Raw genomic sequence first — 13092 nt, forward strand, 5'->3', positions numbered from 1 at the left:
CTGCAGAGCTGCATAATGTTGAGGTGCTCTGTGGTGTTGTGCAACCACCTTCTCCAGGACATATCCAAAGTTCCATTACAAAGTTGTGCAATGCACTGTGCAACAGGTTGTGCAATGCGTTGTCTGACTTGTCAACATTGTCCACTGGCACAAGAACGAGTTTGGAACAGACTGTCCTTTCTTTGTGCAACATCCTTGTGCTACGTTATTGCCCTAGCACAGTAGCAACTGTCTGGATGTAGGCCAAAAACTCTTAGTACTGGAAGGGAACTAATGATCCTCAATCTGACTCTTTATCCAAATAATAGACTCCATCATGCATTAATATTCATGCATAATCCAGATTAGTGTGTGCTGAATAATAAAACAGATGACACACTAGATGCACAATCTGCCTTAATATTCCTTCTCAGCTACAAATAGTTAATATCAACCAATCATTCAATTTATTTATTTTACCATAGCCATAAAAAAGATATTTTGACTCGAACATTAGGTAGTTAATACAATGACATTTTAAAAAATTGCACAACATTCAAAAATGCAAACATTTACTAAGAATAATTCAGAACAATTAGGTAGATTGTATCAGCTTGCCACATACTTTGATGGCACAAACTAAAAAGCTATCTACTTTTCTTGCTCAAATAGTTAATATTTCTTCCTACACCAAATATGGCAGGAAAAAAGCCAAAAGAAAAATGCAGAAATTCACTGCATGCAAGATTCCTTCTTGAATTGTGGCAACTTTCAAGCACTGACTGAAATTCTGGATTGTTTGCCCCACAGAAGCCAGATGGACTTATGATCTCTCTCTCTCTCGATCTCTCTCTCTCTCCCCCCTCCCACAGACTGAGGAGGAACAGGAAGTTCAGGAGAATACAAACACAAAAAATAAATCAAGTTACTTCTTTGGGCTCCAGTATAAATATTGTGTTTAGATTCAAGAGGGTTGAACAAATATTGTAATGACACAACCAAAATAAAAACATTTTGTCTTATTTTCAGTGAAAGTTAAATATCTACTCAACAATCCCAATGAGGTTTAACGGTACTGAATTGTGGCTGGATTGTAACCATCTTACCCTTAAACAATGTCTTCCAACACTGCACATTTTTAAAAATGCATGAGAATTCTGACATCTCTTTAAAATTGCCAGGTTATATTTAACACTTAATTAAAAGGGCTATTCTTTTAGGAATGTGTTATTCTTTTGAGAATAATAATGAAGTTCTATGCATATGAGGGGGAAATTGCCATATGTCACATAATGTTTCATAGCAATGCCTCTCATGACTTTAGAAATCAAAGTTATCAACAAGATACTAGTCATTTGTCAGCTGTTGCTATAATACCGGGTAATACTGAAGTTGGTTGCATTCCCCTAAAACAGATGAGTCAAATAAAGGACACTGTGTGCTGTTTAAGAAGATACAAAAATCATGATCAAACCCATGGGGAAATACAACAAATGAACATTTACTCAGTTGCAAAACACCATGATCGCTATATTATTTATAAATATGATCATAATCTGCAAGGTGTTTTGGGGGGGTATTTTTTAAACCAGTTCTATCAACTGAAACAATAAGGCTGTTCTCATGAGCAGCCAAGCCCGCACTTGGCTGCCCGTGAAAACCAATGGGATGGATCCCAGTGCTGCCTCACTGCCAAACACTACCCCAGAACTCGGCAGTTAATCAGGGATAAGGGTGAGAGTGTGCCGTTAACCCAGGCTCTGTGATCGTGTGTTCACTTGGGCTGCTTGCCACACAGTTCAGGGCCATGGGGGATCATCTGCGTGGAAGGTAGGTTACACCCTGCCTTCCTCCCACAGGCACCCAAAAGTAGTCGTGTGAATGATCTAAATGTGGAACAATTGTGTGCAGGCACATTTATTTTTACACACACACACATAAAATGCCCTGCACTTTGCAAGCATTTTAAGGTCGTGCACACAACCATATGGGCTGGTGGGTGGAGAGGGCTGGTGGGGAGGTGGACTCCTGACTGCCTCCCTACACATGATCTCCCTCCCCAGTTCTCTCTGTTGTTCACCGCAGCCAGCCAGCCAGTGAGGCCCAAGCAGCTTTTTCTATATGTATAGGTATATGCATGATGTATTAGCCTGCCAAGAGTCCAGAAAGCACTCTTCATAATGCTTAGAAAGACAAAACATGATGTGTCACCACTACATTGCAAGTTTCCATGTTCCTGCTCCACTTCAATCGTTTGTGCCTGTGGAGGTCAGAGAAACTCGCAATGCATGGATATGAAATCACACTTCTTTGCCTCACTAAAGGTAAAAGGAGAGTGGAGGAAGGGACATGGGGCAGCTATTCTGGCCAAAGTATCCTAATTACAAAGATGTGGAGGACCCACAGTACTCACTGGTTAAGGGAGAGAGAGAAACAAGATTCTTCACAGGAAGATGCACATCCTCCCAGTGTAGAACCAGAGTGTACATCTTCTCCCCTTAAGGGAGATCCAGAAGCAGGGGGAGAGGAAGCACAAGGTCATGCTTCCTTGCTCATTACTTCTCTGGAACACCCAAGCAGTTCTTAACTGCAGGCTAATAATTCAATTGCCACTCCTTCAATTCCATGCTGATTCTACATACCACTATAATAGACTACATACTGTTAAATATTACCTTTCCATAGGAGCCTTGCCCTAACACTTTCAGCAGCTCAAACTGTGACGGGTCTGCTTTTTCAAAACCTTCTTTTACATGATGACTGATGTCTATCTCCTTCACAATGCCTTCTTCCTGTGAATAAGAGGAAAACAAACTAAAGCACAGTTCTTAGCATGGATAATACAGATTTTATCACTTATTCCAACTCCTATCTCATTTATTCATTTTCAGCTTAAGAGTCAAGAATTGTTCTTGTAAAACTATGAATATCTTTGCTTGCACAGCCTTTTCCTTCCTTCTGCTGGACACATCAAGCCTGAGTGCATCACACTCATACAAATACAACAAATATTTATATACCACTTTTCAACAGAAATTCCCAAAGTGGTTTACATAGATATAAATAATTAATTGGAACACCTCCCTGTCTCACAATCATACTTGCTTTTACCTATGAAATGCAAGGCTGTATTACTAGTAGAAGGAGAACCTGTAAACTGAAAAATAGCAGTCAGTTCCTGAAGCTACTGAACCCAAGAAGCCAGACCATCACAGATCTCACTGCCTGTTAAAGGGAAGGATAGGCATGTTATATGCTATAGAGCACATCTTCCCACATAGTCTGTCCATAGGCACCATGTGTGTTTATATCTAATACATTCATTTTTAAGGTGTGTGTGGGGGAGTACTTCCTACAGGTAGGTAACAAAATGAAAACACTACTTGTAGTATTTCTGTGTGCTTGCCTCAAAGAAGAATTAGACGTTTCATCCAGAAGAAGAATTAGACGTTTCATCTAGACCTGATTTGGAATACAGTTCTGGGTGCTGCACTTTAAAAAGAATGTAGACAATGAAGATGCTTAGAGGTCTGGAAACAAATGCTATGAAGAAAGGTTAAAGGAACTGGGTATGTTTAGTTTATGTATGTTTAGAAGAGAAGACTAAGGGGGGATATCATAGCACCCTTCAAACACCAGAAGGTCTGTCCCCTGCTAACTTAACCCCTGCTAACTTGGCAAAGAGACACCTTTTAACGTGGCAATTAACATGGAGAGTCAGGGGCGTAACGAGGCTGGAGTGGGCCCAGAGACAAAATTTTAAAATGGGCCCCTCGCTGATACACACACACTCACTTCACATGTGACTTGCCTCTGGGGAGCCCTTCAAGGCGTGGGGGCCCCCAGGCAGCCACCTCCCCTTGCCTAATGGTAGTTACGCCCCTGGGGAGAGTAACTGGCCCTATCCACCCCCAGCACAGTACCTCCAGTGACTGTTGTTGGTGTCTATCTTATGTTTCTTTTTAGATTGTGAGCCCTTTGGGGACAGGGATCCATCTTATTTATTTGTTATTTCTCTGTGTAAACCACCCTGAGCCATTTTTTTGGAAGGGCAGTATAGAAATTGAATGAATGAATGAATGAATAAATAAATAAAATAGAGGGCAAATACTTATTCTCCACGGCTCTAGAGGGCAAGATTCCATCTAATGGGCTTAAGTTACAGAAGGGTAGGTTCTAGCTGAACATTAGAAGAAGCTTCCTAACAAGAAGAACAATTCCACAATTGAACAAATCACCTAGAGGAATGGCTAGCTCTTCCTCACTACAACAATTCAAACAAAGGCTGGGCAGGTAGCCATCTGTTGAGGATATTCTAGGTCTGGATTTCCTGTATTAAGCAGGAAGTTGGACTTGATGGCCTACAAGGTCCCCTCCAACCCTATAATTCTGTGATTCTCTCGGGGGCATATCTAGGTTGGGGCAGGCAGGGCACATGCCCCGGGCACCACTTGAAGGGGGCGCCATTCTTAAAAAATTTTTTTTAAAGGCTGCCAAAAACAAAATGGCCACTGTGCATGCTCAAATGGCCTCTGTGAGGCCCTAGGCCATTCCAGGCCTTGCAGAGGCCATTTGAGCATGTGCGGTGGCCATTTTGTTTTCAGCAGCCTTTTTTTTTTTTTTAATATTTTTAAAAACAGCCACCGCAAATGCTCAAATGGTCACTGTGAGGCCCTAGAAGCCAGTGAGGGGAGGGGGAACCTTTTCAGATGCCCCACACATGGCCTACTAGAATATATTCCAAGCAGTGACACAGTTTACTCTGCATATCCTTTAATTATGTTCAGAGTATCTGGGGAAAGTACAATTCTCCATTTATTTAAAAAACTTATGTAATAGCTATGCTACAATGCATAGTAGAGAATTAGACAGTCACTTCTGTTTAGTTTTCCAAGTACACCTCTACATAGTATTTGGGTATTTCATGAGCCCCAGCATAATGAAATTTGTAGTTTTCCAGCATTTTTTGGTCTGGCTACGTCCACTGCTAAATAGTTTTTGAAATATTAAAAGATTAATGAGCTTGACTTGTATTTTTCAGCTGATATTATGGTAAAGTTATCTGAAAGATGGGTGTCAGATGTTTGGACAGGGGGCGCAATTTCAGTGCTTGCCCTAGGCGCTATTTTCCCTAGATTCTCTGTATCTTATATTCTTCTTTACAAAGAGATTTGCAAATTACAAAGTTAATCAGGGAAACAAGGATACCGCTCTGCCAAAAGCAACACAACACAGCATGCATAAAATGCACAGAAGGTGGTTCCATCTTTTTTACCTCTGCAGTCTTAAAAATGTTAAAATTATACTGGGTCATCTACTGATATTTTCAAAATCCCTATTGCATATAATGTTACATTAGTATCTCCTATGTACTAAACAGAAGGGAAATTGAAGGAATGTACTGCACAGAGAGGCTACCTTAAGTGGCGCAGTGGGGAAATGCTTGACTAACAAGCAGAATAGTTGCTGGTTCGAATCCCCACTGGTATGTTTCCCAGACTATGGGAAACATATATATCGGGCAGCAGCGATATAGGAAGATGCTGAAAGTCATCATCTCAGAGTGCGCGGGAGGAGGCAATGGTAAACCCCTCCTGTATTCTACCAAAGAAAACCACAGGGCTCTGTGGGCGCCAGGAGTCAAAATCGACTTGACGGCCCACTTTACATGTACCTTTACAGCACAGAGAAGATGAAAGATTCCCATCATGTTGGAGGATTCTCAGAGGAAGGCCATAGTATGGTTTGAGCCTAGTCAATACTATAGACAGGGTGGTGGTTTGCATATGAAATTTTATTTGACATCTTGGGCAGATTCTGCAGACCCCAATTTATTATATATTAGCTAAGTATGCTGTTGACAAGGATGGTAGTATGCAAGGGGAAATGTAAAGATGTACCAAGAATTATTCCAAGATATCACATTATGTAGTCTGATATTATTACACAGACTCTGTGATAATTATTGTTAATCTACTTAAAAATATGTAAGAGTATATGTAGGACATTGTACTTAAATATGAGCACTGTCAATGTAGTAAACCTTTTCTATTGACTATGGCTCTGTGTAGGTGTTTGTAACATAACCGGTTTTCTAACAGATTTATATACAGGTCCTCAGCAGGGATCAAAATACAGGACTGCAGCAGGGTTTATCTTAGTCCAAGGGAAGAGAGAGAGCGGGGAGAGTGTGGAGCTAAATTGCATTTAAAGGGACTGTGCACAAATTTTTCACTGTGCCTGAATATCACACAAAAGAGATTAACATCCTGGAGCCTTTTATAGAAACAGCCAACATATCTTCAACTGGAAGGAACTTGCTTAAGAAGAATGGAGGAGAAGGTGCTGGTTTACTTAAGTCCATAAAATGAATTCATGGCTAAGATGACATTTGAACCAGAGACTTCCAGGCTTAGAGTTCATTTGAGTAGCCATTATGCTACACTAGTTCTAATCCCACTTTATATTCCTAGATGTAAATGATTACACATAATCCAGTCAACACTACTCAGAGGCAATTCCCTTCGGCTTCTAGTAATACTGCTTCAGGTTAGGAAAAGTTTCCACTTCCTCCCGAGTTCCACAACTGTTCTTGTCTCTTCAGGATACTTTGCCTTACTACTTGTACAAATTCACTGCTACACAAGCCATTTATTTCCTTCATGAAACCGCTACTGCAATGCAGCTGTGCTGGACAGATCCAGAGCCCATTTGCAGCTGCTTGAATGTGCAGGAGATATTTTAGACTTCTGCAGGGAGTTAATTCCTCTTGAAGAATGAAAATGAGGGGGTGGACAGATATGCAAAGTGTTCTGATTTTATTGCTTCAGACTTCGGAGGGGCAACTCCAGTGCAAGTGAGTCACTGAATCACTCACTGAACATAACTCCATCATGAATAAAGCTGGATTCCCGGAGGAAAAAAAGAGAAAAAAAGTAATATCATCTTTTCTGTCTTAAGCATGATTACACCTGAACTCAATGGCTGACATAGAGCAAGAATGCACCAGTGAAGTGAGAAAACAGCCTAACAGAACTTCCCAACTAACTGCAGTAGGGAAGCAGCTATTTTTGATGCCTTCCCCTTCCCCAGGAAGCTCTCTGTGCCACCAGAAGTTATGTCCCCGAGGGCTGAGCAATCCTCAGAGACATATTTTCTGGCAGCACAAAGGGCTTTCAGAGAAAGGGGAGGGTGTAAAAAAAAATGTTGCTTCCCTGCTGCACTGGTACAATTAGTTGGAAAATTCTGTTAAGCAGCTCTCTTGCTGCGCCAGTGCATCCCTGCTCTGTATATCAGCCAGTGAGACTCAATTCTAATACTTAGGATTGCAATGCCAATCTCTGAACAGGAAGGTGCTTCACATTTTATCAACGGCACGTACAACCCGAATGCAGTACTTCTTGCTGTGTGAGAACATGGTTTTTAAAAAAACTGACTCCAAGTACAAACACAATGAAGTCTTTTGTGATGAGAGCCTCAATCAAAACTGCTTCCTTACACAAGATATGTCAAAACCATCACAGAGCAAAGGCTAGAGAGACACCGAGGAAACTGGTTTAAATGAACACATTTTCTCTCAAACACAAGAAGTCTTGTGATCAATGTTCATATCAATTCACACTCAAAGAGTGCTTTTGTCCTTGCCAATTAAGCCAACCAATAATCAGCTACTGTGCCATAGTTTGTAGCTCTTTGTGCTCATTGTGGGGATTTTATTTCAGTGAAGCAATGGATTTAGCATCCTTAGCTCTTTTGTTGCTTACTATATGAAATATATTATAGTGAAGCATCATCTAACAGAGTACTCTCTATGGTGGGCAAATGAAATTCAGTCAAAATCAACAGCAGAAGAATAGGCAAAGGAGAGGAAATAATTAGTTCAGAATAGAGGAGTTGATGAAGGAAAACTCAACTCATTCAAAGAGTGAAACAATTTTAAGGGAAACATATCAAACACAGAGTCAGTAGTCTTTTGCCTTTTCATTACGGCAGCATCATATTTGTAGCCATTTAATAGGCAAATATATTACATTTTCTAGGAAAGCAACATTAGGAAGGGGTTACATCAGTGATAGGCAACTGGTGGCCCTTTGACAGTCACCAGTTGCTACACTGATGGCCAAGATCTGGCATCAGCAAGGAAGAAAGGAAAAGAGGATGAGAAAAGACTCGGCCAGTTAGCCCTTCTCCCTACCCAAGATCAAACCTCTGGCCAATCAAGTTGCTAACCACAGATATACTTTTGTTTAAATCACTTTGTAAAAGAAAGTATTGCATGGAATGCCATTCTGAATGAATGAAGAAAACAACTCATACTTTTAATTATAGGAAAGGCAGGTGCTTATTACATAATGTTTGTTGATGACAGCACAAGTGGAGGGGGAAATGTCAAATATATGCTGCACTGACAGATTTAAAGTGAGAGTTAGGTATCACTGTCTGCTGCAGCTCATCAACAAGATGAAACATGTGGGGAAATAATTATCCCCTCTTAATCATCTCGACCTGTCTGTCACTTCTGTAAAGATGAAGTTGCTAGACTTGTTTTTGCTGAGTATTTAGCAATGAAAATAAAAGTGAGATTCAGTAGAAAAGTTAAGTCCAGAGTGGGAAAATCCTTGCTGCTTTTAGTGGGCTTTGGATTAAGTTGTATATAAGGTAAAAGCCCCAGAGTTTCCAGGGAAAGAGCTGTACTTTCTATCTTTGATCCATCTGGTTAGAGCTCAGGTGGAGAACTACTTTCCTGAAGGGCCACTGTGAGAAGATAATGAGTGATGGTGGAACAATGCCTTCTCCCCAACTTCCACAGTGTCCTGCCCTGTTGCTACTTTCTCCAACTCTTTACTAGTGCTACCACCACCACTACCACCACCACCATTTATATACTGCTTTTCAAAGCAAGTTGCTAGGTCACAAATTGCAGGGGATGTCCAAGCAGCACCAGATATGGCCCAGAGGTCTCCAGTTGCTAATCACCTAGCCTAGAGCACCCACACCCACTTACGGTACCCCTTTCTTCCCTCAGCCACTCTGAGGAACTGTCCTCCCCTGCCAGGAAGGATGCCCCCAGGATAACCCCTGCTCATTCTTTTTATAGGGACACACAGAACCTCAGGCAATTGATCCTCAGGCAATTGTTTCATATATAAGAATGTAATCCTAGTAAGAGCTTAGCCTCAAAGAGTAGCTGCCTTGATCTCCACAATCCCTCTGAAATACCTCCATTTTCAGAACCAGAAAAGGAACAGATTGCAGGGAATTGTTTTAACAGGATAACTAAATACAGTATTCCTGGTGCTGAGCTATTTTGATATGTCATCTTTGCCTGAAGGTTTCTCATGTAGACAGTATGAAGATTTTTCAGAACATGAAGCTTTGACAAATACCAGATAGCAATGTAATTATATGGATTCCCAATTTAGAGGCTCTACAGTTCATACAGTCTCATTAATAACACTCAACTAAAATGGCTCATTATTCAAGAAGTCCAGGATTTTTGGATATTCAAGCCCTTGGATATTCAAGTTACTATGGAGCAAACTAGATGTAATAGCAGCAGGCCCATGTCTCAGATGTGAATTGTTGTCATTGTCTTACGAATGGGAGGCAATTTAATTTATTATTTATTTATTTTATTTATTTACATTTACATCCCGCTCTTCCTCCAAGGAGCCCAGAGCGGTGTATTACATACTTGAGTTTCTCCTCACAACAACCCTGTGAAGTAGGTTAGGCTGAGAGAGAAGTGACTGGCCCAGAGTCACCCAGCAAGTATCATGGCTGAATAGGGATTTGAACTCGGGTCTCCCCGGTCCTAGTCCAGCACTCTAACCACTACACCACGCTGGCTTTAAATTTAATTTAATTTAATTTAAATTAATTTAAATTTTTTAATTTAAAGCACAGCATGAGAGAGCAGGGAGAAAGCCAAATCCTTCCTCCTCTCTATACATTTTCATTTGAAACTGCTTCTCCTCTGTTGTTTTTCTCCAAGTGGAGAAAAATGGCTGGGGAGAAGAAATGGGAGGCAGGGCAGCAGCAGCCCTACCCCCACACTGTGCTTCTTTAAATTGTCTTCCTGCCCCCATTACACAGTCAAGCAAACCAGTATCACTTGCCCTGTGACAAACTGGCTGTGCCACTATAACGTCATCTAATGTGACTCTGAAACACAGCTGACAAAAGGAGATCCTGCTGCACTCACTTTTATCATGGTTGCCAGAAGACTACAAACTACAGTCAGTTATCTAAGTGATACAGGCAAAAATTTCAAAACAATTTAGTACTTCGCCTGGCACAGATGCATTTCATAGTGTGAGAGTCTGTCTATAAAGTGATTAAAAACGGATGGCTTCCTTGTGCTGCATTTAGTGTCTCAGAATGGACTCTTTTTATAGCATTTTCTCTTCCCTGCTCCCAGGGTCTCTATGGTCACAATTTGCCAGCAACCAAATTGGTTATCACATTACCTACGTGTCCGCCATCCTGACCAAGATTGGAAAATGAAAAGACAACGGCTGAGTCACAAGTCCAAAATAAAACAGCAAAGGACGTCAGATGTCTGTCACAGACATTTACTGTGTTAACTGCCACTATTTCTAAATGCATTCCTCCACAATACTTGTGTGGAATGTATTTTTTAAATTCGTAAGCTATAATTAACCTGAGTAACTAATGAATTTGAATTGCTTCTGTTTAGAAAAAAGAAATCCAACCTCCAATCCCTCAAATAACAGCATAGGAAATAAGCTATAAGCCTCACAATGCCCCCTGAACTTAAAAACCCCCACTAAAATGTATTACAGAAGGTAACATCTGAGAGGTGCAAAAATGAAATACCTTCCTGAGGTTACATAATATATCCTCAAATAAGCCTGGTTCTTCCGGGACATTTTTAGTCACACGTCTGTATTATCTGCATTGTGCATATTTTCATATGCATATTTTCAAATCTCCAGGCATTTTTAAAATTATCTAACATAATCATTTCCTCTTCACTCCAGTATTTGTTGGAGAGCAACAAGCATGAGGTTTTCAGGGCCGTGGGGACAGTGTGCAGAGTGTGGGACACAGCAGCCAGTAGCATCCTTTACTGCAATCAGAAGAATTTGCCATGACCTTCCCACTCATCCTAACCCATCCTGGCAAATAGCTGCTCCTTCCTTCTCTGAATCTCAACATGATGTGCATGCGGTGAGCACTGTGCACAGGAACAATGGGGCGCGCAATGGGGCAGAATGTGTCACACTTTGAAAAACAGCATCATCATCATCATGATCATTATTTACATTTATATCCTGCTCTTCCTCCAAAGAGCCCAGAGCAGTGTACTACATACTTAGGTTTCTCCTCACAACAACCCTGTGAAGTAGGTTGGGCTGCGAGAGAAGTGACTGGCCCAGAGTCAGCCAGCTAGTATCATGAATGGGGATTTGAACTCGGGTCTCCCTGGTCCTAGTCCAGCATTCTAACCACTACACCACCCTGGCTCTAGAACACATAGAAACACTTGGCTGAGAGCCAGGCAACACTGCAGGGAGGGGCTATATAAGCTAGCTGCATCCTGGCCCTGCCTTGTTGCAGTTTGGCACCCAGTTTGGGAAAGCCAGTTGTCGTCTGTAGGGTCACGTATAATTTTTTTAAAATCTTGACCATGATTGGCCTTTGGTGGGGACTTGTTTTGCTTATGTCACTGGTGTGTTTTACAGGCATTTTGATCTTTAATTGTGGGTGCCTCAACAAGAGTAGCCCCTGGTTACAATGGCAGGTGAGCGTGGATACAGGGATATCACCGTGGTAACATCACTCGTGAATAAATAAAGGCACTGTTATAGTGGAACAGTATCTCAGGGTTTTGGGGGCTGGGTGTATGTGGGAACGGGGCACTTTTCAAGGATTACTTTGTCTTGCCCACTCAGAGCTAGGAGGCTTGGGAGGTGGTGATGCAGACAGATCTCCCTTAACACAGCCAATTGTGAGGTCTGAAGAGCTAACAGCAGGCAGATGACTGCTACTATTCTTGGGCCTGGTTTCCTCACCCAAGAAAGAGGGAGGCAGTAAATGTGATAGATAGATAGATAGATAGATAGATAGATAGATAGATAGATAGATTAGATTTATTAAAATGACTTAGTTTGCCATCTACCCAATACTTCCATAAAATGTTTAATATCCAAGATATTACCCCTAGGCACCATTTGTGGATATTATTTATTTATTTGATTGATTTCTATACCACCCTTCCAAAAATGGCTCAGGGAGGTTTACATTAAAATAAAACTAAAATCAATTAACTGTTAAAATCCAAAACTGTAAAAACAACATAAAACCATTATTAAAACAATTAAAACAGTTTTTAAAACCCTGGGAAATTAGGCCAAACCTTTACAGTTTTAAAACCCTGGAAGGCCAGGCCAGACAGATAGGTTTTAAGGGCTCTCCTGAAGGCCAATAATGAACTCAGATTATGGATTTCTGCCGGGAGTGCATTCCACAGCCCAGGAGCAGCTACAGAGAGGGCCCGCCTCTGAGTCGCCACCAGACATACCGGTGGTAACTGGAGACAGACCTTCTCAGATGACCTTAATGTGCGGTGGGGATTATGCAGAAGAAGGTGCTCTCTAAGATATGTGAATGAGAATTTAAAGTCACATTAATTCCTCATGAAATATCCTACAGCTAGGACTACTTAATTCCCTTTCTGGACAATGATATTGCTAGGAAAGATAATTTTCCATTCATAACTTGAATCTGCAACTATTTCCATAGACGTCTGTGGTAAGAAATACTGCTTTCCCAAATTTCCGAGTATAAGCAACATTTCCAGTATAAGCAAAAGCAGCATTTGAACCCTAAACATGTAAATAGTTAACTTTTTTATGTTTATGTAACTTTTCATACTTCAGCTCTGATCATAGACCAGTTACAAAGGTGCCACTGAAGGCTTCCTTCAAAGTAACATGTTTAGAATTAGGGCACACATCTTCAGACTGATTTCATCCTAGGACTATGCTCTTGATGCATCTTGGGGGGGAAACAACCAAACCAACAAGAAAGGAGGAAGAGAACTCTCAAGACGACGACATTAAGGACTATGCCATCTTTCTTGATAGG

At 41.1% G+C, this 13092-nt stretch overlaps 1 protein-coding gene across 5 annotated transcripts in view; it reads right to left on the reverse strand.

The window, feature by feature from the left end:
- The window catches only part of RPS6KA2 (ribosomal protein S6 kinase A2), a 308882-nt gene that overhangs the window by 126986 nt on the left and 168804 nt on the right, over nt 1-13092 (reverse strand). For all 5 annotated transcript variants that reach the window (XM_053296146.1, XM_053296119.1, XM_053296139.1 and 2 more), the window contains one exon: nt 2655-2771. In XM_053296146.1, the coding sequence (XP_053152121.1) occupies nt 2655-2771 (117 nt within the window). The remainder of the gene's footprint in view (nt 1-2654; nt 2772-13092) is intronic.

This window comes from Hemicordylus capensis, chromosome 1 (assembly GCF_027244095.1).
Source record: "Hemicordylus capensis ecotype Gifberg chromosome 1, rHemCap1.1.pri, whole genome shotgun sequence".
NCBI lineage: Eukaryota > Metazoa > Chordata > Lepidosauria > Squamata > Cordylidae > Hemicordylus > Hemicordylus capensis.